Source organism: Gallus gallus, chromosome 11 (genome assembly GCF_016699485.2).
Source record: "Gallus gallus isolate bGalGal1 chromosome 11, bGalGal1.mat.broiler.GRCg7b, whole genome shotgun sequence".
Taxonomy (NCBI): Eukaryota; Metazoa; Chordata; class Aves; order Galliformes; family Phasianidae; genus Gallus; species Gallus gallus.
The window spans coordinates 730,320-755,821 of NC_052542.1; the positions used below are offsets into that span (position 1 = coordinate 730,320).

The 25,502-nt window shown below is 50.9% G+C and overlaps 1 protein-coding gene and 2 long non-coding RNA genes across 6 annotated transcripts; 1 reads left to right on the forward strand and 2 right to left on the reverse strand.

Moving 5' to 3' along the window:
* The first annotated feature begins 61 nt into the window (after nucleotides 1–61).
* On the forward strand, nucleotides 62–9,286 carry LOC124416940 (ADP ribosylation factor like GTPase 2 binding protein). Of its 4 annotated transcripts, none has more exons than XM_046899582.1 (7): nucleotides 62–1,767; nucleotides 1,910–2,033; nucleotides 3,991–4,052; nucleotides 4,731–4,837; nucleotides 5,244–5,329; nucleotides 6,171–6,267; nucleotides 6,897–9,286. In XM_046899582.1, exons 2-7 carry the CDS (start codon nucleotides 1,996–1,998, stop codon nucleotides 6,975–6,977), a joined length of 471 nt encoding a protein of 156 aa, XP_046755538.1. In that variant the 5' UTR covers nucleotides 62–1,767; nucleotides 1,910–1,995; the 3' UTR covers nucleotides 6,978–9,286. The 4 variants fall into 4 exon arrangements, with proteins under 4 accessions (XP_046755538.1, XP_046755539.1, XP_040563060.1 ...); XM_046899583.1 differs by having other exon boundaries at nucleotides 9,080–9,286; XM_040707126.2 differs by having other exon boundaries at nucleotides 1,766–2,033; nucleotides 9,080–9,286.
* Nucleotides 9,287–13,619: 4,333 nt separating this feature from the next.
* LOC121106569 lies at nucleotides 13,620–17,111 on the reverse strand. The gene is made up of 2 exons (XR_005839112.1): nucleotides 14,208–17,111; nucleotides 13,620–14,133 (listed from the first exon to the last, which is right to left on the reverse strand). It is a non-coding gene; the product is annotated as an uncharacterized LOC121106569 (long non-coding RNA).
* Nucleotides 17,112–20,297: 3,186 nt separating this feature from the next.
* Nucleotides 20,298–22,656, reverse strand: LOC121106568. The gene is made up of 2 exons (XR_005839111.1): nucleotides 20,886–22,656; nucleotides 20,298–20,811 (listed from the first exon to the last, which is right to left on the reverse strand). It is a non-coding gene; the product is annotated as an uncharacterized LOC121106568 (long non-coding RNA).
* Nucleotides 22,657–25,502: the final 2,846 nt, after the last annotated feature.

Here is a 25,502-nt window from a genome sequence, read left to right on the forward strand (position 1 = left end):
TTTGGGAAATACTGAGCTAACTTAAAAGAGTAGAGAAGAATTCTGGGCCAGTGTATTTGAAGGGGGGGGGGAATGTTACTTGGATAACAAGTTCAGTCTTATTCTGTAACTCTTTGAAAATGCACCTTGCCTGCCACGTGTCAGTCCTGCTCTGAGCAGTTTGGGGCCACACTTTGTATTTTTGGTAGGGGTCATACAGGGGGAATGTCTGCTCCACTTGAGTTACACATTTGTGACGTTTGTATGTTGAGGATGTGTTTCAGAGGCAGCTTTTGACCACTTAGTTAGGTTTCTACAAGGAATCAGGGTTCCGTTGGTGAAGTAGCACAAAAGTCAGTGGAGTTATGCTTATTTTGCACCGAGGCTGTGTAACTCTCTCTTCCAAGACTTGTACAGGTTGCTTTTTTAAATTATTGGGATATATAGTAGAACTCTGCTAATTCACACATAATTTACACCATAACCATCCCTCTCCTTGGCAGCGGCTCAGTAGCAGAGACCGTTGTAGCGAATTCTCATGCTGTGAGGTATTCCATTCCCAACGTCTTTTACCATCTTTGTTAGGAAGGCTGAGATGTATTCCTCACATTGAGTACTTCTGCTTCCTACTGACCTCAGAGCTGAGAGCACTGCACACAGGTCCCAGAATCAAGCTGTCTAGCAGCTCCTCTCACATTCTGCCTTCCCTAACTGAAGGGTGCTGAATCTAATCCAGAGGAGGAGATGGGGGAAGGGGGGAAAGCCCCTCTGAGCCTCACGTAAAAGCTGTTCACTAGGAAAGTTCTGTGCATCATTTGCTTGTTGAGCTTTTCTCCGAATACAGACTGGATCAGGAGTGGGGCGAGGGTTGGTCGTCTTGCTGAAATGTGAATTCTCTTCCAGCTGTTTTGATGAAGGCCAGGATGGCAGACGGGTGCCTGGGGCACCTCATTTCCTCCACTTTGCCATTCTGCTTTTCAGAACCTTTAGAGATGAAATTCCAGATGCTTCCAAATGCAGTGATAGGCACAAAGATACGAAGCGTGCTGTAGAGGAAGAAGTGGGACGGAACCACTTTGAACTCTGCCTTAATAGATGCCGCTAACTCTAGGCTTTGGGTTCCCTGGCCAGGATTAACCGAGGTGAAACTTCCCCAAGTGCTTGGGAATCCTGATCAGTACCAGGTGCTGTACGAGATAGGCTCCAAGGCCCAGGCCCACAGAGGTGTCTGGGTGTCCAATTGAAACATAGGGGTCCGAGTAGCCCAGGGTCTGAGTGCCTGCATGCTTTCTTCACAAGAAGACCCCAGTGCTTTAGAGCACTTTGCTGGGCAGACGGCTGTGTTGCAGAGGACTGTCCTATTCATTTCACATATGGAAAGGCTGTAGGTGGGGCTGGCTTTACGGTGCCATCTGCCATGGGGTGTCTGTGTGAAGCGGGTGCTTGCTGGGGGGCTCTGGGGGGTGGGAAAGCCAAGAAGGGGAGAAATGGAGCGTGGCACAGTTGGTCTGTTAGAAAATAAAACGTCTTGAAGAGTGTTTGCCGTGTTTTTGTGCTTCTGCTTGTGTTGGGAGTTGGGGTTATGGCCTCAGAGCTGTGAGGGGGAAGCTTTTGGAAGACGAGACCCTCCCGCCGCACCCCCCCCCCCCCCCTTTCAATCCTGGCTTCGCGGTCTGCCATGGCGGCTCGCGCCTTCTCCCATTGGCTCTTCCTGATGTGTGGGCGGGACTTGTGGCTACTTCTGCTCTGCGATTGGCTGCGGCTGGGCCGGAAGGAAGCGTTTCCCAGGTAACGGCCGGGTCGGGAGGCGGTGGCGTGCGGGTCCTGGGGGGTACGGGGGAGGACAGGGCCTGTGTGCGTGTGGTGGTCCCTGCGCTCCGTGTGGCTTAGTTACTTTTCTGTTAACGCCTCACCGTGTGTGATTCCTCAGTGCTTTGTCCCACGAGAAGGAAGAGCGCAGCTAGCTGCGGTACGGGACGTTGTCTGTGCTCCGGGCCGGCGCGTTATGCAGGAGGGATGGAGACCTCAGAGGAGGAGAACTTTGGTGTAGCCGTGTAAGTACGCTCCGCTCTGCATCAGGTCTAATGTAAGCTATTTCCTGCTTAAAGTATCTTAATAGGAATTTAATAGGAGAGTGAATGTATGCCGTGCTGCTTAGTAGATGCTGCCCTTTGGAAGGACAAGGGCGCAAAGCAGTGCCCTGTGAGGGTGAAGCATCCGTTCAGAGTTGAGATGAAGTCCAAACTCCATGCACTGAGCAGTGCCTGACAGCCCTTGCAGTGACTGCGTGAGGGGGAATGGCTTTAAACTAAAAGAGTGGGGGCTTAGGGGGCTCATCGCTGTGAGGGCAGTGAGCCCCTGAGCGCTGTGGGTGCCCTGTTGGACGTGCTTGGAGCCAGGCTGCATGGGGCCCTGGGCAGCCTGATCCATAAGAGGTGTGCCTGCCAAAAGTAGGGCTTGGGACTGGGTGGGCTTTAAGGTCCCTCCTAGCCCAACCATTCTGTGTTTCCATGACCTAACCAGATTTTACACGGGTGGGTGTTAAGGCTCACCCTATATTTCCTGGCCTGCTCTTCACCTCTTCACCTAAAGCTCGTGGCCAAAGGGGATGTGTGGCTGTGCTCCTCTCACTCCATCGGTTTTGTTTGTCGCACCCCAAGGATGCACAGGCCCTTGGGCAGCTACAGCAGCACAGGTTGTGCTGGCCTTGGTGTGCTTAAACCACAGGGTTTGAGAGTGTGTTTGCTGCTATGTGCAGGTATAGGTGTGGCGTAGGGAGACACAATCACTGCTGGTTTGGAACAGCTACAGTTGGGTGATGTGCTTCATAAGCTGAAACTGGCTTAAATTAATAGAATAAGCTATGAAATATAAGCTGGAAAAGTCTCTAACAACGGTGGTAGTGTTCACTGGGAGAGAGGGGAAAAAAGAAAAGCAAATTATCCATAGCAAGGTCTCCTTGCATAGAAATGCGAAATGAGAAGCCCTGTTGCTTGAAGTCAGAAAGGCGGTGCTCGAGGAGTACAGAGCTGCTGCTGTCCTGCCTGAGCTCCTCTTCTGGACGAGCTGTGCCCTCTGGTGGCAGTGCATGTTTTCTGCTCTGCTGGGCTTCCTGGAGCTCATCTTCTAAGCTTTAACAGATCACAAATGTTGCTGGAACGTGGCCTGGTGATCAGACACGTTCTTTATTCAAGTATCTTTATGTTTTTTCTGGTCAGGATGAGCCCTGAGGCTGAACAGTTAAACTGCTTGTGGTTTAATTCTGGTGGACTTCTGTCTGATAGCAGCACAGTCTGAGAGTTCTGCTCTGCTTATAACTGGCGTGTCTGAACAAGAGCAATAAAATTAGCAGAGTCCTGAAATGTTCTTCCATCCTTCTCTGGATGTGTTTGGATCAATAATGGTGCTTGACATCTGCTTATTACAGAAGGACCTTACGAGGCTCTACCCTTTGTGTGCAGCATGCATAAGGAAAAGCATTTCATAGGATGTTTAAGTTTCTTTAGTTTCTAAAGAAGATTTAGTTTCTAAACAAGATTTAAGTTTCTTTAGTGAAATAATACATGTATTTATTGAGCTTAGGTGGCTCCACAAGACCAAGTACTGCGAAATAGCATCTAGAGTTCTGTGGTCACCATGTTGAGTTATGCAGGAAAAAGAGCAGAAGTAAATGTTGTGGTAGAAGCCTGGATTTGTGGCATGGAAAATGCTTAATTTGGCGTTGCAGTTATACTCTTCACGTTCTTTTTGCATCTGGACTGGAATTGTGTCACAGAAATACCAGTAAAACAACTTTTTAATTAGAAAAACATTGTAGATGCCTAATGAAAATCCTACAAAGCAGTGTCGTTGTCAGTCTCATGGAGTGTTTCCTAGGTTGAAGCTAGGAAACTGCTTCACTTTACTGGGCTTGTTTGCACTTGGCCTTTCCTTAACACTTCTTAATTCTAAGGTTTATTTTTCCTGTAGTTGAAAGGTGTATTTATGCAATACCACCTTTTCTGCTTTCAGCTCCTCCCCATCTGATGCAGAGTTTGACGCTGTCGTTGGGTACCTGGAGGATATCATCATGGGTAAGCTCAGCAAGCAGACAAGATGGGTGCTGAAAATGCTGCACACGCACAGCCAGTCTACCCTCTGCCTGCTCGTGGAAGCTCTCTTTCCTTTCTTCTCGTCATTACTGCCGTAAAAAAAAATGTACAGGGAAGTATTTTGTATTCTGTTTGTACAACAACAGTCTGCAACGTGGCAGAACTTGCTGGTAGTAAGAATGTTCAGTGGAGCCAATCTTGTACTATGAGAGGCAGTCATGAGCTCTCAGCTTAACCAGGAGGTGTGCAGCGTGCCTGCTGTGTTGAGTTTGGTGGTAACTTGCCTTATTCATTTCTACAGCTGGAAAAAAAGCCTTTAGTAGCTGACAGTCTGACAGTCTTGCTGATAGTTTTGAATTTGAGAAACTCTAGGAAGACAATTGACTTGAAACTGCATCCTGAGGGCAGAGCTGCTGCCAAAACACAGCGATGCGCTGCTGCCCGGGTGATGCACTCCCTCAGCTGGAGCTGCTCCCTCTGTCCTCTCACAGATGGACCAGGATCTGGCCCAGCAGCAGCTGTGCTCCTGGTGTGACTGCCTGCACGTGTGCCAGGCTGGTGGCTGCCACAGGGAAACAGAGGACCGGTGACAGTGGGGTTTCTGTTGTGAAAAGAATGACTCAACTCCTAACTAGATGATGTGTTTTTGTTGTGGTCCAGATGATGACTTCCAGTCCATACAGAGGACTTTTATGGAGAAGCACTACCAGGAGTTCGATGACTCAGAAGAAAACAAGCTCATCTACACTTCTATTTTTAATGAATATGTAAGATACTTTTTCTTATTCCTCACACGGTTCTCTTTATTTTTCTAAGGCCAATGTCAGGTCTTGCATTCCCCCTTCTGTAACGTGCTGGGTTCACATAGAGCAAAGGTAATGTACTGCCTGCTGCCTCCTTGTGGAGCACAGCTGCGGTCTGTGAGCAAGAGGGGCATTATCTGAAGCCATAGGTTCCTTTCTCTGTCTTTCACCTGAAAGCTTACACAGTGCTCATCTGTTTAACTTTTCAATAGAAATCTAGCCTGTGGCTTCAGTAGATAGCACGTGTGTAACCTGTGCATAACAAAATTTGCATGTGAAGAGAGTTAAGATGCTGTGGGGTGGAGGGGATTCCTGATTGTGTTTTCTTTTGTTGATTTTGATTGATTGGCCTCTGTTTGTTTTCTTTAAGATCTCCTTAATAGAGAAATACATTGAAGAGAAATTGCTCGATCGGATTCCTGGTTTTAATATGACTGCTTTCACAATGTCTTTGCAGTAAGTCTTCTGCTTTTGCTTTTGGTGGGGGGAGGGAGGGTTGTATGTGTCTCAGTTTTTCTATCTAGATTTGAATTCATAGTTCTCCCTTGCGAAAGAAGTTCCCCCTTAACAACAATAATAATAATAGTAGTAGTGCTCTGCTACTCAAAATTCCTGGAAAATTATGCTGAAATATGTTTTAAAATGATTTTCTGCCTAGATTGCTGGTAAACACAAACAACGCAAGCAAACCCACAACCACTCCTACTCAAAATGTCTTTTGCTTTGAACCTGTTTAAAAACAGACTTTCACATTCCCCACCTTCCTGATTTGTGTTTGTTATGCTTGGTGACTCTGGGGGCTGTATCCTGTAGTCTTAGCAGGGCTGCTCTAGGATCTAAACTGAGTTCTAGAGGTCTGGGTCCAGAAAGCTTTGAATTCCCACTCGGGAGCATCCCCCACACTGACAGCAGTAAGAGTTTTGTGCTATGTGTGCAGGTATATGCCATCTGCTAAAGGCTCATTGAAGTGAATAGCTCCATTAATAGCTCTGGAAAGGACAACTTGTAGTATTTCTCTGCTTTAGAATAACTGGAAGAAATACTGGTGGAATATGAGTTCTTCTGACTTACGCATTAGTCTTTAGAAACCAGATAAAGAAACTGATACTCTTACAGCTTGTGTTTGGATAAATGGTAATATTTTAATGTATATATTACAACGATTGGAAATACTGCAAGGTAATATTTGTCTAAAATTTAGCTTTATGATAGGCCTGTAACGTTCTTGTTAGAGTCCTGGTACTACTTTTGGTACCATGACATGGTTTTCTCATTCTTCAACTTCTTCTCTCTATAGACAGCACAAAGATGAAATGGCAGGCGATATTTTTGATATGCTCCTCACGTTTACTGACTTCCTGGCTTTCAAGGAAATGTTCTTGGATTACAGAGCTGTAAGTATGTCACGTTGTTTATTTTCATTGGCACGATGGCTGTATAGCTCTGCCTGAGAGCACCAAAGGCAACATCACTGCAGTGGGTAACAGTGTTCATTCACAGGTTATACAGGACCAAAAGAAAAAGAACGTAATTGAGTGGCTGTTTGAACTCAAACTGCACCCCTGTAACTTCGTGGGGACAGGTTGAGGAGGCAGTGTGTGTCTCAGCAGCAGGAATAGTTTCAGCTGGGGGTTCCACTTTGGAGACAAAAGGTAAACCTACGGGAGCTATATATCACCAGTTCCCACAGCACTGTCTGGGTGTTCTCACCCCGGATGCTGCTATGAGCTGGGTATGCAGCTGGCAGCAACAGACAGGTGCTAAATCCTGCTTCTGCACAACCTCTTGCTGAGGTTTGGTTGTGGAGATGAGAAAACAGATAGAAAAAAGAGAGAATAAATGCTCTGCTAAGGATTTTTCAAGTCTCACAGCAAGCTGCGTGCTTAGATGTTCAGGTAACGTGTAGTTTTATGTTGGTTTGACAAACAGAGTATGAATTGTACATTTCATCTTTTGAACTTAAAAGCTTGTGTATTTCAAAGCAGCACTGAGTTAAGGATTTCTTCTTTTTTGACATTTCTAGGAAAAAGAAGGTCGGAGTCTGGATTTAAGTGGTGGATTAGTGGTGACATCACTAAACAAATCATCAGTCTCCTCCTCCTAGAACAGTTGGTGCACTGCTTTCCTTCTCCAGATGAGTGCTACTGCTGTCATTGGGACATTAAAACACAAAAGGTCACGAGAATCAAGGTGCTTTTATGTGATGAAAACTCTCTCTCAGACTATGCCTTCAGATTCCTGAAACTTGCTGGTATTCAACGGCCACAGAAGAAGAAAACTTTAGTCCTCCTGGAGTAATTGTATTTTAAATACACAGTATTTGCACACCATTCTAACTGTTACAGAGAAACTCAGTGTGCTGAGAGGACAATAAATAGACTGTATGTGTTTTTAGGGGGTTGGCATCTCAGCCAACGCCCCAGAAGGCAGAACTTTAAAGAATCAAGAAGGCACTGCAAAAAGAGTGTCTGTCCAGCTCTCGGTCAGGTCTGAATACATACATGCCTTTTTAATCTGTAATCTGATATTACACCTTTGTAACAGAAGCATATGTTTCCATATGTAGGTATTTTAGCCTGAGGCTGCCTGTCTACTTGATGAGGATTGATGTGTTAGTGTGCAAATCTGTCTGCTCATTGGCTTAGGTCAGTCTCATCCTTAAGGTGCAAAGTTCTGATTTGCTTTGATTCAGGCCCCAGCTGTTCTACGCTGAGAAAATAACTGAAAAATCCAAAGCTGGACTACATATGCAGTTTCTTTCTGTTTGGCAGTGGCACAGATGTAAGCTCGAGGGTACGTTGGGCACAGACCTGTTCACCACCGTGTCATTTACTGCTCTAAATAGCATGCTGTACAAAATGTGTGTTTGCTTTTAGCTGTAGGCAGTGTTAGTGAAGCAGCACGAGTGCTTGTAGTGGGGCTGTAGCCATAAGCCTGCCACCAAACCCCAGCTGCTTCTGTCTTGACAGTTGGAATTCAAACGTATTTGGAGCCATAGTGACCCTCTGCTCTAATGCTGTCAGATGTGTTAATCTGCTGCTTAATGACATGCTCAGGCAATACGTGTCTAAAAGCGTGAGAGCAGACAGAAGCAGGCTGCTGATGCTGCAGAGCACTGAGTTTTCCCTGCCAGTGCAGCCAGTAGCTGTCACCCAGTGAGGACCCGGGCAGAGCAAAAGTACAGCCTGCTTTGCAGGGGGAAAGCCGCCTACCAGGACAAAGGAGGTGAAATCCTGCTGCTGTTGGCTTCTGCCAGTCATCTCAGCAGTGCTAGCGTTTGATTGCTGAAATGAAGTAGTTTATTTGAGCAGCAGTGAGGACTCTGGGCCATGCAGGCTTCTCCCTCAAGCATGGTCAGCATGCAGGGGTGGGAAGCAAACAGGGCGATGCTCTGAGGTGGCTGTTACCAGAGGAAAACAGTAAGAACGTTGGGTAATAGCTGCATCTTGTTTGGATTAGAGCTATGTTCCCTTTTGAATCCTGAGGTTAAAACTGGAGGTATTGAAGACCTCAGGCTGCCATTTATACATGGACAGGAGCTCTTTGGTTAACTCCTTCCCTCTGACTTTTTAAGGTTTTATCATATTTTAAAAGAAACTCCATTGAAATGTTTTAGTTGTGAATTGTTGAGCTAAATTAATTCTTAACTAAAACCAGAATTTCCCTTTTTAATTTTAACTGGAACAAAATCCTTACTCTCCTGTTGCAATTGCTCTGGATAATTATGTGAAGTCATGGCAGTATGAGTGGATACCCAGACAGTTACTTCCCAGAGGGAGGTGGTTGTGTTTTAAGCAAAGCCTATTGTAACTTCAGAGTCCAGGTGGGGCACACAGTGTTGGGTGAGTTCACATTTGGATGGGATTTATATCTCCGTTTACTGTCTACCGAAGGCACCGTTTCACAGGGGCGTGGTTCCTCACTTCTTGCTGTTGATAGATCTGTGCTGTTTTGCTTTATTAACTCACAAATTCACTGTTGAGCATTTTCAGTTGAATTTATTTTGTGAAATAATTCAAGTAGCGTGTTGACTAGATGTACTGGTTTGGTTGTGAGGTGGGGATGTGGTTGACCTCTGTCTTATTTGGCTGTGAACAATCTCCATGGGAGCATTCATGCTCTTTGTAAGCACTTGGGCGTGCTGATACCAACTCACAGTTAAGTTTTGTTGTTGCTCCTTTTTTTTTTTTTTCATTTCAATTTTAGACCATGAGAATTTGCACCAAGGCTCCCCTGGTTTGAGTGGAGCTGCCTGGATCAAACGCTGCCTGCTCTGCCCTGGCTGTTTTCTGTGGTTTGGTGTTCCTGGGATAATTGGTTTCTCTGTGACACACTGGGACTGGGCTCCGGTTCGGTGCCTTTTCCACCAGGCAAAGGTCTTTTTTAAGAGATTAAATTTCTATATGCGCTGGACTATGTGTTTGCCAGTCTGACATCATTTTTTAGGAGTTCCAACATCGCCACCAAAATGCACGAAGAGGCCAATTTTCTTACAGATTTGGGGTTTTGGATGTATTTGTTGAGACTTGACGCTTCGTTGTGCTTGCTTTCCTTCCACAGCACGTGCAAGACGATCTGTCAGGGGCTGATTCTTCTCCCAAAGAGCCGTGAGGTGGTGGCACAGCTGCCCAGGGAGGTGGGGGAGTCACCATCCGTGGAGGTGTCCCGGAGGGTTGTGGGGGTTGTGGGTAGTGGGCACCATGGGGTTGGACTTGGTGGGAATCTGAGAGATCTTTTCCAGCCTTCCTGGTTCTGTGATTCCAGTGCAGTTTGTGCAGTCCCTTTTAAATCCACACCTTCCATTAACACGCTTAAATTTCCTGAGCCCACCCCTGGACACAAGTTGTGTTGTACACAACTTTAGCCACGCAAACGGCACACGTGGTAAGCTTACAGAGTAGCTGACTGTGTGTAAATAGATTAAAACTAGGTGAAATAGACTTATTAGCTTATATGAGAAGGATGTGAAGGGAAATGTTGTGGTGAGTGCCCTGGGCATCAGTCCTGGCAAATGCCCACCCACATCCCCAGAGAACAAAAGGCTGGCCTAGGGAAGTGATGCTGCCCCTGTGCTCGGCACTGGCGCGTGAGGAGCAGTCCCAGCTCTCTCGTGGTAGGAGGGATGCTTCTGTCCTCCCAAGAGCTTGGCTGCTGTTCACTGGGCTCTTTCCAGTGTGCCCAGGTCTCTGTCGTAGTGGGGAGCCCAGACCTGGGCGCTGGGTCTCAGGAGGGCTGAGCAGAGGGGCACGGAGCGATGACCTCGAGCTGCTTTTAAGGCTTCTCCTGACGCAGTCCGGGGAGGTGATGTCCGTAGAGCTGAGGCAGAAGAGCTGTGCGGTGCCTCAGCTTTCTCCCCCGCCAGCGCTTTCCCATTTGCGTGCTGTTGCCAGGTGAGGTCGGGCCGCCCGCTCAGCGGCGGGGCATGGCGGGGCGCCGTGCGGGGGGCCGTGCGGGGTGCTGTGAGTGGTCCCCGGAGCCCCACTGCCGCTCTTGGGCCTCTCTCAGCCTGTCATCCTCGTCCTCAGCATCCCAGATGCTCCAGAAGAGGCGGCGGAGGTGCCTGGGGGGGTTGCGCTCTGCGCGTCGGGGCGAGGGGGGGCTGCGGGAGCGGTGCGGGGATCTTTCCCGCCGCCGGTGGCTCCTCTGGAGCCTTCTGCGCGGCCGGCGGGTGGCGGCGTTCGCCGGGGGCGGTGGCGGGACGCTCACGAGTGTGCCGATGATTTGTCGGCACAGTGGGCAGTTGTTCCTGTCGGCGGCCCAGCGCTCAATGCAGCGCCGGCAGAAGGTGTGCCTGCAGGGGATAATGTGCGTTGGGACATCCAGCGCGTCAAGGCAGATGGGGCACATCTCCTCTTCACGGGCCTCCTCTGGCCGCGCCTGTGCCTCCCGGCTCCCGCTGGCAGCTGCCTCCTGGCTCATGGCCGCAGCTGCCCTGGCACGGAGGTGCTTGGAGGACTGAGTCACTGGAGGCCGCCTCTGGCAGAGCGGTCGTCAGCCTCCGGCCCTCAGCACCTGTCGTGTGCTGTGTCCCACCAGTGACGGACACCTCGTGTGTCTCTGGCGGGACCTGTGACGTCCGGCGTTCCTTGAGCAGGATCCTCGGTGACTCGTAATCCGCTCGCAGGACTCTGACGTCTGCTATAGGGCTGGCAAGGTCTCGACGTCTCGTGTTCCGACGGGAAGACGTTGACGCCTCGGAAGTCCCCAGCAGGACTGAAGGTGGGCTGGGTGCTCGGGGCGTTTCTAGGCCTCTGCCCTATTGTGAGGTCACGGGCTGACTGTGACTCTTGGGTGACATCACAGAGCTCACAGGTAGATGGAGATTTGCTTTCTGGTAGGTGTTGCGTTCATAGTTTTCAGGTAGAGTTTTCAGAGTTAGAGTTTAAATAGAGTCTGGCAAGCAGGAGTTCACCCAAGGACTTCCACAGCGGCTGTTTCACAAATACTGAACATTAAATGATTTTCTGAAGTATCAGACGTAACAGATGTTGGATTGCTGTTGATAAATGCACCAGCTGGAATAGCTCTGGTACCGGATATAAAATCAGTGCTATCCCGGGTAGTTTTTACCGGGTGGTAATGGGGCAGTGCTTCCTTCCCCTTCTCCTAACCTTGCTTAGTTTCCCTCTCAGTGGTGACTGACTTTTAACGTGACTTGGGTGGAGAGTGAAGTACTGTTGTAAAGCCGTAGATTGGCTTGGGTCGGTAGGGGCCTCAAAGACCATCTGGTTCCCACCCCCCTGTTGCGGGCAGGCTTGAAAACCGCTGAATCGGGCACCAACAGTTCAGGCTGCCCAGGGCCCCATGCAACCTGCTTGGGAACACCTCCAGGTCTTCCTTAGTACCTTTCTCAAAAATGGGAGTGCCGTATCCCTTTTCCCAGTCAGCGGGGACTTCCCTTGGCAGCCATGAGTTTTCAGATGTGCTGAGGAGTGTGTCGAGAACCACATCAGTCAGCGCCCTCCGGACACTGTGTCTCAGTGGGATACACAGTATCAGGCCACAAGCCCCCCAGAGACGTGTAGGCATTCAGTCTTAGGAGGCAGTCTCGGTCTTGCTGTGTTCTTACAGCAAGAGGAATTTTTCTCTCCCAGTTCCCACCTAGAGGTTCAGGGATGTAAGAGAGACAAGAATCCTGCCTTCAGCGAAGACTGAAGCAAGGAATTCAACGAGTACCTTGGCCTTCCCCATGTCTGTTGTGGCCAGTTCTCCTTTCTCATTCTTCATTGCTGGTAAGCTCTCTTTGCTCGGTCTCTTCTGACCGTTGCGTTTACAGAATTCCTTCTTGTTATTTTTCACACCTCTCGACAAGTGCAGTTCTGTCTGTGACCTTGCTTTCCTGATCCCATCTCTGCATGTCCAGGCAGCATCTTTGTGTTCTTCCGGACTGACATGTCCTTGTTTCCACTGTGTGTGCATGTCCTTCTTGTCCGTCAGTCTGAGCAGCAGGCCGTTGCCAAGCCATGCCAGCTCCCTGCCTCCTCTACTTGTTTTCCTATAGTGGAAGACAGAGGGCTCTTTAAGGCTGTCGACGTGGTCTACCTGGACTTCAGTAAGGCCTTTGATACTGTCCCCTACAACATCCTTGTGGAGAAGCTGGTGGCCCGTGGTTTGGATGGGCATACACTCTGCTGGGTGAAACACTGGCTGGATGGCTGGGCCCAAAGAGTTGTGGTCAATGGAGTTAAATCCAGTTGATGGCCGGTCACGAGCGGTGTCCCCCTGGGCTTGGTACTGGGGCCACTTCTCTTTAACATCTGTATTAATGATCTTGATGAGTGGATTGAGTGCACCCTCAGTAAGTTTGCAGACACCACCAAGTTGGGAGGGAGTGTTGATCTGCCTGAAGGGAGAAGGGCACTGCAGCGGGACCTGGATAGACTGGATGGATGGGCCAAGGCAAACTGTATGAGTTTCAATAGGGCCAAGTGTCGGGTCTTGCATTTTGCCCACCACAACCCCAGGCAACCCTACAGGCTTGGGGAGGAGTGGCTGGAAAGCTGCCTGATGGAAAGGGACCTTGGTGTACTGGTGGGCAGTTGGCTGAATATGAGCCAGCAGTGTGCCCAGGTGGCCAAGAAGGCCAATGGCATCCTGGCTTGTATCAGGAATGGTGTGGTGAGCAGGACTAGGGGAGTAAGCTTGCCCCTGTACGCAGCATTGGTGAGGCCTCACCTCAAGTACAGTGTTCAGTTTTGGGCACTGCAGTACAGAAAGGACATTGAGGTCCTGGAGCAGGTCCACAGAAGGGTGACAGGACTTGTGAAGGGCTTGGTGAATATGTCCTGTGAGGAGAGGCTGAGGGAACTGGGGCTGTTTAGTCTGGGGAAAAGGAGGCTGAGGGGAGACCTTATTGCTCTCTCCCAGTGTCTGAGAGGTGCTTACAGCGAGAGCGGGGTTGGTCTCTTCTCACTGCTGACAGGTGACAGGACGAAGGGAAATGGCTTCAAGTTGCGCCAGGGTAAGTTTAGGTTGGATATTAGGAAACACTTCTTTACAGGAAGGGTTGTTAAGCACTGGAATAGGTTCCCCGGGGGGGAGGTTGAGTCACCATCCCTGGACGTGCTTAAAAACCTTTGGATGCAGTGCTCAGGGACATGATTTAGCAGAGGGTTGTTAGTGAGGGTAGTATGGTTAGGTCGTGGTCGGGCTCGATGATCTTTAAGGTCTTTTCCAACCTGGGTGATTCTGTGGTTCTTCTGTGTGGCTTTGTTGACAGCAGTGGTGGAACAGACAGACTCGAATGTTGGATTTAGGAAGATATTTATTTAAAGCATAAAACTGTGCTTTGACTTCTTTATTGTTAAGATCAGTGTGATAACAGTTTAGACTTCTTTCTTGGCCTAGCCTTCATCTTCCAGCTCTGCCCCCACTGACAGAAGTTAATTGCAATTATTTACACCGCATCTGTGCATGACCACAGGCAGCCACGTGGGCTTGGTTTAGTGAATGTTAGTACTGGAGTGCACCCAATGGGGTGAGCCCCCTGGGTACAAGTGTTCCAGTGAGCAGCTGGCTGCTCTGCACCGTGTGAGGACCACCAGGAGCTTCAGCCTCGGCGGGCCCTCGGCATCTCGCCGTCACCTGAGAGCACAGCGCTGATCGGCGTGACTGCAGCACCATGGACAGCGCCACTGATGGCGGCCTCACGCATGGCTGGCCGCCTGGCTGGTGGCTGCGTTGCTGCCGAGTCCTTTCCAGGCACGGAAGCTGAAGAAGGTGCTCGCCCCATAGGTGAGCATCACGAGGCCGGCGAAGAACTGGAAGACGAGCAGAGTGGTGTGTGAGCATGCAGTCCCAGAAGCTCGGCCGCAGCCCGTACACCCATACTTACGGAGGCAGCGGCTCTCCTGTTGTAATCCCACTGGCGCCACGAGGTGGGACGCTGAGAAAATAACTGAAAAATCCAAGGCTGGACTACATATGCAGTTTCTTTCTGTTTGGCAGTGGCACAGATGTAAGCTCGAGGGTACGTTGGGCACAGACCTGTTCACCACCGTGTCATTTACTGCTCTAAATAGCATGCTGTACAAAATGTGTGTTTGCTTTTAGCTGTAGGCAGTGTTAGTGAAGCAGCACGAGTGCTTGTAGTGGGGCTGTAGCCATAAGCCTGCCACCAAACCCCAGCTGCTTCTGTCTTGACAGTTGGAATTCAAACGTATTTGGAGCCATAGTGACCCTCTGCTCTAATGCTGTCAGATGTGTTAATCTGCTGCTTAATGACATGCTCAGGCAATACGTGTCTAAAAGCGTGAGAGCAGACAGAAGCAGGCTGCTGATGCTGCAGAGCACTGAGTTTTCCCTGCCAGTGCAGCCAGTAGCTGTCACCCAGTGAGGACCTGGGCAGAGCAAAAGTACAGCCTGCTTTGCAGGGGGAAAGCCGCCTACCAGGACAAAGGAGGTGAAATCCTGCTGCTGTTGGCTTCTGCCAGTCATCTCAGCAGTGCTAGCGTTTGATTGCTGAAATGAAGTAGTTTATTTGAGCAGCAGTGAGGACTCTGGGCCATGCAGGCTTCTCCCTCAAGCATGGTCAGCATGCAGGGGTGGGAAGCAAACAGGGCGATGCTCTGAGGTGGCTGTTACCAGAGGAAAACAGTAAGAACGTTGGGTAATAGCTGCATCTTGTTTGGATTAGAGCTATGTTCCCTTTTGAATCCTGAGGTTAAAACTGGAGGTATTGAAGACCTCAGGCTGCCATTTATACATGGACAGGAGCTCTTTGGTTAACTCCTTCCCTCTGACTTTTTAAGGTTTTATCATATTTTAAAAGAAACTCCATTGAAATGTTTTAGTTGTGAATTGTTGAGCTAAATTAATTCTTAACTAAAACCAGAATTTCCCTTTTTAATTTTAACTGGAACAAAATCCTTACTCTCCTGTTGCAATTGCTCTGGATAATTATGTGAAGTCATGGCAGTATGAGTGGATACCCAGACAGTTACTTCCCAGAGGGAGGTGGTTGTGTTTTAAGCAAAGCCTATTGTAACTTCAGAGTCCAGGTGGGGCACACAGTGTTGGGTGAGTTCACATTTGGATGGGATTTATATCTCCGTTTACTGTCTACCGAAGTCACCGTTTCACAGGGGCGTGGTTCCTCACTTCTTGCTGTTGATAGATCTGTGCTGTTTTGCTTTATTAACTCACAAATTCACTGTTGAGCATTTTCAGTTGAATTTATTTTGTGAAATAATTCAAGTAGCGTGTTGACTAGATGTACTGGTTTGGTTGTGAGGTGGGGATGTGGTTGACCTCTGTCTTATTTGGCTGTGAACAATCTCCATGGGAGCATTCATGCTCTTTGTAAGCACTTGGGCGTGCTGATACCAACTCACAGTTAAGTTTTGTTGTTGCTCCTTTTTTTTTTTTTTTTCATTTCAATTTTAGACCATGAGAATTTGCACCAAGGCTCCCCTGGTTTGAGTGGAGCTGCCTGGATCAAACGCTGCCTGCTCTGCCCTGGCTGTTTTCTGTGGTTTGGTGTTCCTGGGATAATTGGTTTCTCTGTGACACACTGGGACTGGGCTCCGGTTCGGTGCCTTCTCCACCAGGCAAAGGTCTTTTTTAAGAGATTAAATTTCTATATGCGCTGGACTATGTGTTTGCCAGTCTGACATCATTTTTTAGGAGTTCCAACATCGCCACCAAAATGCACGAAGAGGCCAATTTTCTTACAGATTTGGGGTTTTGGATGTATTTGTTGAGACTTGACGCTTCGTTGTGCTTGCTTTCCTTCCACAGCACGTGCAAGACGATCTGTCAGGGGCTGATTCTTCTCCCAAAGAGCCGTGAGGTGGTGGCACAGCTGCCCAGGGAGGTGGGGGAGTCACCATCCGTGGAGGTGTCCCGGAGGGTTGTGGGGGTTGTGGGTAGTGGGCACCATGGGGTTGGACTTGGTGGGAATCTGAGAGATCTTTTCCAGCCTTCCTGGTTCTGTGATTCCAGTGCAGTTTGTGCAGTCCCTTTTAAATCCACACCTTCCATTAACACGCTTAAATTTCCTGAGCCCACCCCTGGACACAAGTTGTGTTGTACACAACTTTAGCCACGCAAACGGCACACGTGGTAAGCTTACAGAGTAGCTGACTGTGTGTAAATAGATTAAAACTAGGTGAAATAGACTTATTAGCTTATATGAGAAGGATGTGAAGGGAAATGTTGTGGTGAGTGCCCTGGGCATCAGTCCTGGCAAATGCCCACCCACATCCCCAGAGAACAAAAGGCTGGCCTAGGGAAGTGATGCTGCCCCTGTGCTCGGCACTGGCGCGTGAGGAGCAGTCCCAGCTCTCTCGTGGTAGGAGGGATGCTTCTGTCCTCCCAAGAGCTTGGCTGCTGTTCACTGGGCTCTTTCCAGTGTGCCCAGGTCTCTGTCGTAGTGGGGAGCCCAGACCTGGGCGCTGGGTCTCAGGAGGGCTGAGCAGAGGGGCACGGAGCGATGACCTCGAGCTGCTTTTAAGGCTTCTCCTGACGCAGTCCGGGGAGGTGATGTCCGTAGAGCTGAGGCAGAAGAGCTGTGCGGTGCCTCAGCTTTCTCCCCCGCCAGCGCTTTCCCATTTGCGTGCTGTTGCCAGGTGAGGTCGGGCCGCCCGCTCAGCGGCGGGGCATGGCGGGGCGCCGTGCGGGGGGCCGTGCGGGGTGCTGTGAGTGGTCCCCGGAGCCCCACTGCCGCTCTTGGGCCTCTCTCAGCCTGTCATCCTCGTCCTCAGCATCCCAGATGCTCCAGAAGAGGCGGCGGAGGTGCCTGGGGGGGTTGCGCTCTGCGCGCCGGGGCGAGGGGGGGCTGCGGGAGCGGTGCGGGGATCTTTCCCGCCGCCGGTGGCTCCTCTGGAGCCTTCTGCGCGGCCGGCGGGTGGCGGCGTTCGCCGGGGGCGGTGGCGGGACGCTCACGAGTGTGCCGATGATTTGTCGGCACAGTGGGCAGTTGTTCCTGTCGGCGGCCCAGCGCTCAATGCAGCGCCGGCAGAAGGTGTGCCTGCAGGGGATAATGTGCGTTGGGACATCCAGCGCGTCAAGGCAGATGGGGCACATCTCCTCTTCACGGGCCTCCTCTGGCCGCGCCTGTGCCTCCCGGCTCCCGCTGGCAGCTGCCTCCTGGCTCATGGCCGCAGCTGCCCTGGCACGGAGGTGCTTGGAGGACTGAGTCACTGGAGGCCGCCTCTGGCAGAGCGGTCGTCAGCCTCCGGCCCTCAGCACCTGTCGTGTGCTGTGTCCCACCAGTGACGGACACCTCGTGTGTCTCTGGCGGGACCTGTGACGTCCGGCGTTCCTTGAGCAGGATCCTCGGTGACTCGTAATCCGCTCGCAGGACTCTGACGTCTGCTATAGGGCTGGCAAGGTCTCGACGTCTCGTGTTCCGACGGGAAGACGTTGACGCCTCGGAAGTCCCCAGCAGGACTGAAGGTGGGCTGGGTGCTCGGGGCGTTTCTAGGCCTCTGCCCTATTGTGAGGTCACGGGCTGACTGTGACTCTTGGGTGACATCACAGAGCTCGCAGGTAGATGGAGATTTGCTTTCTGGTAGGTGTTGCGTTCATAGTTTTCAGGTAGAGTTTTCAGAGTTAGAGTTTAAATAGAGTCTGGCAAGCAGGAGTTCACCCAAGGACTTCCACAGCGGCTGTTTCACAAATACTGAACATTAAATGATTTTCTGAAGTATCAGACGTAACAGATGTTGGATTGCTGTTGATAAATGCACCAGCTGGAATAGCTCTGGTACCGGATATAAAATCAGTGCTATCCCGGGTAGTTTTTACCGGGTGGTAATGGGGCAGTGCTTCCTTCCCCTTCTCCTAACCTTGCTTAGTTTCCCTCTCAGTGGTGACTGACTTTTAACGTGACTTGGGTGGAGAGTGAAGTACTGTTGTAAAGCCGTAGATTGGCTTGGGTCGGTAGGGGCCTCAAAGACCATCTGGTTCCCACCCCCCTGTTGCGGGCAGGGTTGAAAACCGCTGAATCGGGCACCAACAGTTCAGGCTGCCCAGGGCCCCATGCAACCTGCTTGGGAACACCTCCAGGTCTTCCTTAGTACCTTTCTCAAAAATGGGAGTGCCGTATCCCTTTTCCCAGTCAGCGGGGACTTCCCTTGGCAGCCATGAGTTTTCAGATGTGCTGAGGAGTGTGTCGAGAACCACATCAGTCAGCGCCCTCCGGACACTGTGTCTCAGTGGGATACACAGTATCAGGCCACAAGCCCCCCAGAGACGTGTAGGCATTCAGTCTTAGGAGGCAGTCTCGGTCTTGCTGTGTTCTTACAGCAAGAGGAATTTTTCTCTCCCAGTTCCCACCTAGAGGTTCAGGGATGTAAGAGAGACAAGAATCCTGCCTTCAGCGAAGACTGAAGCAAGGAATTCAACGAGTACCTTGGCCTTCCCCATGTCTGTTGTGGCCAGTTCTCCTTTCTCATTCTTCATTGCTGGTAAGCTCTCTTTGCTCGGTCTCTTCTGACCGTTGCGTTTACAGAATTCCTTCTTGTTATTTTTCACACCTCTCGACAAGTGCAGTTCTGTCTGTGACCTTGCTTTCCTGATCCCATCTCTGCATGTCCAGGCAGCATCTTTGTGTTCTTCCGGACTGACATGTCCTTGTTTCCACTGTGTGTGCATGTCCTTCTTGTCCCTCAGTCTGAGCAGCAGGCCGTTGCCAAGCCATGCCAGCTCCCTGCCTCCTCTACTTGTTTTCCTATAGTGGAAGACAGAGGGCTCTTTAAGGCTGTCGACGTGGTCTACCTGGACTTCAGTAAGGCCTTTGATACTGTCCCCTACAACATCCTTGTGGAGAAGCTGGTGGCCCGTGGTTTGGATGGGCATACACTCTGCTGGGTGAAACACTGGCTGGATGGCTGGGCCCAAAGAGTTGTGGTCAATGGAGTTAAATCCAGTTGATGGCCGGTCACGAGCGGTGTCCCCCTGGGCTTGGTACTGGGGCCACTTCTCTTTAACATCTGTATTAATGATCTTGATGAGTGGATTGAGTGCACCCTCAGTAAGTTTGCAGACACCACCAAGTTGGGAGGGAGTGTTGATCTGCCTGAAGGGAGAAGGGCACTGCAGCGGGACCTGGATAGACTGGATGGATGGGCCAAGGCAAACTGTATGAGTTTCAATAGGGCCAAGTGTCGGGTCTTGCATTTTGCCCACCACAACCCCAGGCAACCCTACAGGCTTGGGGAGGAGTGGCTGGAAAGCTGCCTGATGGAAAGGGACCTTGGTGTACTGGTGGGCAGTTGGCTGAATATGAGCCAGCAGTGTGCCCAGGTGGCCAAGAAGGCCAATGGCATCCTGGCTTGTATCAGGAATGGTGTGGTGAGCAGGACTAGGGGAGTAAGCTTGCCCCTGTACGCAGCATTGGTGAGGCCTCACCTCAAGTACAGTGTTCAGTTTTGGGCACTGCAGTACAGAAAGGACATTGAGGTCCTGGAGCAGGTCCACAGAAGGGTGACAGGACTTGTGAAGGGCTTGGTGAATATGTCCTGTGAGGAGAGGCTGAGGGAACTGGGGCTGTTTAGTCTGGGGAAAAGGAGGCTGAGGGGAGACCTTATTGCTCTCTCCCAGTGTCTGAGAGGTGCTTACAGCGAGAGCGGGGTTGGTCTCTTCTCACTGCTGACAGGTGACAGGACGAAGGGAAATGGCTTCAAGTTGCGCCAGGGTAAGTTTAGGTTGGATATTAGGAAACACTTCTTTACAGGAAGGGTTGTTAAGCACTGGAATAGGTTCCCCGGGGGGGAGGTTGAGTCACCATCCCTGGACGTGCTTAAAAACCTTTGGATGCAGTGCTCAGGGACATGATTTAGCAGAGGGTTGTTAGTGAGGGTAGTATGGTTAGGTCGTGGTTGGGCTCGATGATCTTGAAGGTCTTTTCCAACCTGGGTGATTCTGTGGTTCTTCTGTGTGGCTTTGTTGACAGCAGTGGTGGAACAGACAGACTCGAATGTTGGATTTAGGAAGATATTTATTTAAAGCATAAAACTGTGCTTTGACTTCTTTATTGTTAAGATCAGTGTGATAACAGTTTAGACTTCTTTCTTGGCCTAGCCTTCATCTTCCAGCTCTGCCCCCACTGACAGAAGTTAATTGCAATTATTTACACCGCATCTGTGCATGACCACAGGCAGCCACGTGGGCTTGGTTTAGTGAATGTTAGTACTGGAGTGCACCCAATGGGGTGAGCCCCCTGGGTACAAGTGTTCCAGTGAGCAGCTGGCTGCTCTGCACCGTGTGAGGACCACCAGGAGCTTCAGCCTCGGCGGGCCCTCGGCATCTCGCCGTCACCTGAGAGCACAGCGCTGATCGGCGTGACTGCAGCACCATGGACAGCGCCACTGATGGCGGCCTCACGCATGGCTGGCCGCCTGGCTGGTGGCTGCGTTGCTGCCGAGTCCTTTCCAGGCACGGAAGCTGAAGAAGGTGCTCGCCCCATAGGTGAGCATCACGAGGCCGGCGAAGAACTGGAAGACGAGCAGAGTGGTGTGTGAGCATGCAGTCCCAGAAGCTCGGCCGCAGCCCGTACACCCATACTTACGGAGGCAGCGGCTCTCCTGTTGTAATCCCACTGGCGCCACGAGGTGGGACGCTGAGAAAATAACTGAAAAATCCAAGGCTGGACTACATATGCAGTTTCTTTCTGTTTGGCAGTGGCACAGATGTAAGCTCGAGGGTACGTTGGGCACAGACCTGTTCACCACCGTGTCATTTACTGCTCTAAATAGCATGCTGTACAAAATGTGTGTTTGCTTTTAGCTGTAGGCAGTGTTAGTGAAGCAGCACGAGTGCTTGTAGTGGGGCTGTAGCCATAAGCCTGCCACCAAACCCCAGCTGCTTCTGTCTTGACAGTTGGAATTCAAACGTATTTGGAGCCATAGTGACCCTCTGCTCTAATGCTGTCAGATGTGTTAATCTGCTGCTTAATGACATGCTCAGGCAATACGTGTCTAAAAGCGTGAGAGCAGACAGAAGCAGGCTGCTGATGCTGCAGAGCACTGAGTTTTCCCTGCCAGTGCAGCCAGTAGCTGTCACCCAGTGAGGACCTGGGCAGAGCAAAAGTACAGCCTGCTTTGCAGGGGGAAAGCCGCCTACCAGGACAAAGGAGGTGAAATCCTGCTGCTGTTGGCTTCTGCCAGTCATCTCAGCAGTGCTAGCGTTTGATTGCTGAAATGAAGTAGTTTATTTGAGCAGCAGTGAGGACTCTGGGCCATGCAGGCTTCTCCCTCAAGCATGGTCAGCATGCAGGGGTGGGAAGCAAACAGGGCGATGCTCTGAGGTGGCTGTTACCAGAGGAAAACAGTAAGAACGTTGGGTAATAGCTGCATCTTGTTTGGATTAGAGCTATGTTCCCTTTTGAATCCTGAGGTTAAAACTGGAGGTATTGAAGACCTCAGGCTGCCATTTATACATGGACAGGAGCTCTTTGGTTAACTCCTTCCCTCTGACTTTTTAAGGTTTTATCATATTTTAAAAGAAACTCCATTGAAATGTTTTAGTTGTGAATTGTTGAGCTAAATTAATTCTTAACTAAAACCAGAATTTCCCTTTTTAATTTTAACTGGAACAAAATCCTTACTCTCCTGTTGCAATTGCTCTGGATAATTATGTGAAGTCATGGCAGTATGAGTGGATACCCAGACAGTTACTTCCCAGAGGGAGGTGGTTGTGTTTTAAGCAAAGCCTATTGTAACTTCAGAGTCCAGGTGGGGCACACAGTGTTGGGTGAGTTCACATTTGGATGGGATTTATATCTCCGTTTACTGTCTACCGAAGTCACCGTTTCACAGGGGCGTGGTTCCTCACTTCTTGCTGTTGATAGATCTGTGCTGTTTTGCTTTATTAACTCACAAATTCACTGTTGAGCATTTTCAGTTGAATTTATTTTGTGAAATAATTCAAGTAGCGTGTTGACTAGATGTACTGGTTTGGTTGTGAGGTGGGGATGTGGTTGACCTCTGTCTTATTTGGCTGTGAACAATCTCCATGGGAGCATTCATGCTCTTTGTAAGCACTTGGGCGTGCTGATACCAACTCACAGTTAAGTTTTGTTGTTGCTCCTTTTTTTTTTTTTTTCATTTCAATTTTAGACCATGAGAATTTGCACCAAGGCTCCCCTGGTTTGAGTGGAGCTGCCTGGATCAAACGCTGCCTGCTCTGCCCTGGCTGTTTTCTGTGGTTTGGTGTTCCTGGGATAATTGGTTTCTCTGTGACACACTGGGACTGGGCTCCGGTTCGGTGCCTTCTCCACCAGGCAAAGGTCTTTTTTAAGAGATTAAATTTCTATATGCGCTGGACTATGTGTTTGCCAGTCTGACATCAGTTTTTTAGGAGTTCCAACATCGCCACCAAAATGCACGAAGAGGCCAATTTTCTTACAGATTTGGGGTTTTGGATGTATTTGTTGAGACTTGACGCTTCGTTGTGCTTGCTTTCCTTCCACAGCACGTGCAAGACGATCTGTCAGGGGCTGATTCTTCTCCCAAAGAGCCGTGAGGTGGTGGCACAGCTGCCCAGGGAGGTGGGGGAGTCACCATCCGTGGAGGTGTCCCGGAGGGTTGTGGGGGTTGTGGGTAGTGGGCACCATGGGGTTGGACTTGGTGGGAATCTGAGAGATCTTTTCCAGCCTTCCTGGTTCTGTGATTCCAGTGCAGTTTGTGCAGTCCCTTTTAAATCCACACCTTCCATTAACACGCTTAAATTTCCTGAGCCCACCCCTGGACACAAGTTGTGTTGTACACAACTTTAGCCACGCAAACGGCACACGTGGTAAGCTTACAGAGTAGCTGACTGTGTGTAAATAGATTAAAACTAGGTGAAATAGACTTATTAGCTTATATGAGAAGGATGTGAAGGGAAATGTTGTGGTGAGTGCCCTGGGCATCAGTCCTGGCAAATGCCCACCCACATCCCCAGAGAACAAAAGGCTGGCCTAGGGAAGTGATGCTGCCCCTGTGCTCGGCACTGGCGCGTGAGGAGCAGTCCCAGCTCTCTCGTGGTAGGAGGGATGCTTCTGTCCTCCCAAGAGCTTGGCTGCTGTTCACTGGGCTCTTTCCAGTGTGCCCAGGTCTCTGTCGTAGTGGGGAGCCCAGACCTGGGCGCTGGGTCTCAGGAGGGCTGAGCAGAGGGGCACGGAGCGATGACCTCGAGCTGCTTTTAAGGCTTCTCCTGACGCAGTCCGGGGAGGTGATGTCCGTAGAGCTGAGGCAGAAGAGCTGTGCGGTGCCTCAGCTTTCTCCCCCGCCAGCGCTTTCCCATTTGCGTGCTGTTGCCAGGTGAGGTCGGGCCGCCCGCTCAGCGGCGGGGCATGGCGGGGCGCCGTGCGGGGGGCCGTGCGGGGTGCTGTGAGTGGTCCCCGGAGCCCCACTGCCGCTCTTGGGCCTCTCTCAGCCTGTCATCCTCGTCCTCAGCATCCCAGATGCTCCAGAAGAGGCGGCGGAGGTGCCTGGGGGGGTTGCGCTCTGCGCGTCGGGGCGAGGGGGGGCTGCGGGAGCGGTGCGGGGATCTTTCCCGCCGCCGGTGGCTCCTCTGGAGCCTTCTGCGCGGCCGGCGGGTGGCGGCGTTCGCCGGGGGCGGTGGCGGGACGCTCACGAGTGTGCCGATGATTTGTCGGCACAGTGGGCAGTTGTTCCTGTCGGCGGCCCAGCGCTCAATGCAGCGCCGGCAGAAGGTGTGCCTGCAGGGGATAATGTGCGTTGGGACATCCAGCGCGTCAAGGCAGATGGGGCACATCTCCTCTTCACGGGCCTCCTCTGGCCGCGCCTGTGCCTCCCGGCTCCCGCTGGCAGCTGCCTCCTGGCTCATGGCCGCAGCTGCCCTGGCACGGAGGTGCTTGGAGGACTGAGTCACTGGAGGCCGCCTCTGGCAGAGCGGTCGTCAGCCTCCGGCCCTCAGCACCTGTCGTGTGCTGTGTCCCACCAGTGACGGACACCTCGTGTGTCTCTGGCGGGACCTGTGACGTCCGGCGTTCCTTGAGCAGGATCCTCGGTGACTCGTAATCCGCTCGCAGGACTCTGACGTCTGCTATAGGGCTGGCAAGGTCTCGACGTCTCGTGTTCCGACGGGAAGACGTTGACGCCTCGGAAGTCCCCAGCAGGACTGAAGGTGGGCTGGGTGCTCGGGGCGTTTCTAGGCCTCTGCCCTATTGTGAGGTCACGGGCTGACTGTGACTCTTGGGTGACATCACAGAGCTCACAGGTAGATGGAGATTTGCTTTCTGGTAGGTGTTGCGTTCATAGTTTTCAGGTAGAGTTTTCAGAGTTAGAGTTTAAATAGAGTCGGGCAAGCAGGAGTTCACCCAAGGACTTCCACAGCGGCTGTTTCACAAATACTGAACATTAAATGATTTTCTGAAGTATCAGACGTAACAGATGTTGGATTGCTGTTGATAAATGCACCAGCTGGAATAGCTCTGGTACCGGATATAAAATCAGTGCTATCCCGGGTAGTTTTTACCGGGTGGTAATGGGGCAGTGCTTCCTTCCCCTTCTCCTAACCTTGCTTAGTTTCCCTCTCAGTGGTGACTGACTTTTAACGTGACTTGGGTGGAGAGTGAAGTACTGTTGTAAAGCCGTAGATTGGCTTGGGTCGGTAGGGGCCTCAAAGACCATCTGGTTCCCACCCCCCTGTTGCGGGCAGGCTTGAAAACCGCTGAATCGGGCACCAACAGTTCAGGCTGCCCAGGGCCCCATGCAACCTGCTTGGGAACACCTCCAGGTCTTCCTTAGTACCTTTCTCAAAAATGGGAGTGCCGTATCCCTTTTCCCAGTCAGCGGGGACTTCCCTTGACAGCCATGAGTTTTCAGATGTGCTGAGGAGTGTGTCGAGAACCACATCAGTCAGCGCCCTCCGGACACTGTGTCTCAGTGGGATACACAGTATCAGGCCACAAGCCCCCCAGAGACGTGTAGGCATTCAGTCTTAGGAGGCAGTCTCGGTCTTGCTGTGTTCTTACAGCAAGAGGAATTTTTCTCTCCCAGTTCCCACCTAGAGGTTCAGGGATGTAAGAGAGACAAGAATCCTGCCTTCAGCGAAGACTGAAGCAAGGAATTCAACGAGTACCTTGGCCTTCCCCATGTCTGTTGTGGCCAGTTCTCCTTTCTCATTCTTCATTGCTGGTAAGCTCTCTTTGCTCGGTCTCTTCTGACCGTTGCGTTTA

Excerpts from the sequence above, each read along its gene's own strand:
- LOC124416940 (XM_040707125.2), top strand. The coding sequence starts at position 1,996 with ATGGAGACCTCAGAGGAGGAGAACTTTGGTGTAGCCGT. Across the intron at positions 2,034-3,990 it reads GAGAACTTTGGTGTAGCCGT|CTCCTCCCCATCTGATGCAG; the intron begins GTAAGTACGCTC and ends TTCTGCTTTCAG. Across the intron at positions 4,053-4,730 it reads CCTGGAGGATATCATCATGG|ATGATGACTTCCAGTCCATA; the intron begins GTAAGCTCAGCA and ends GTTGTGGTCCAG.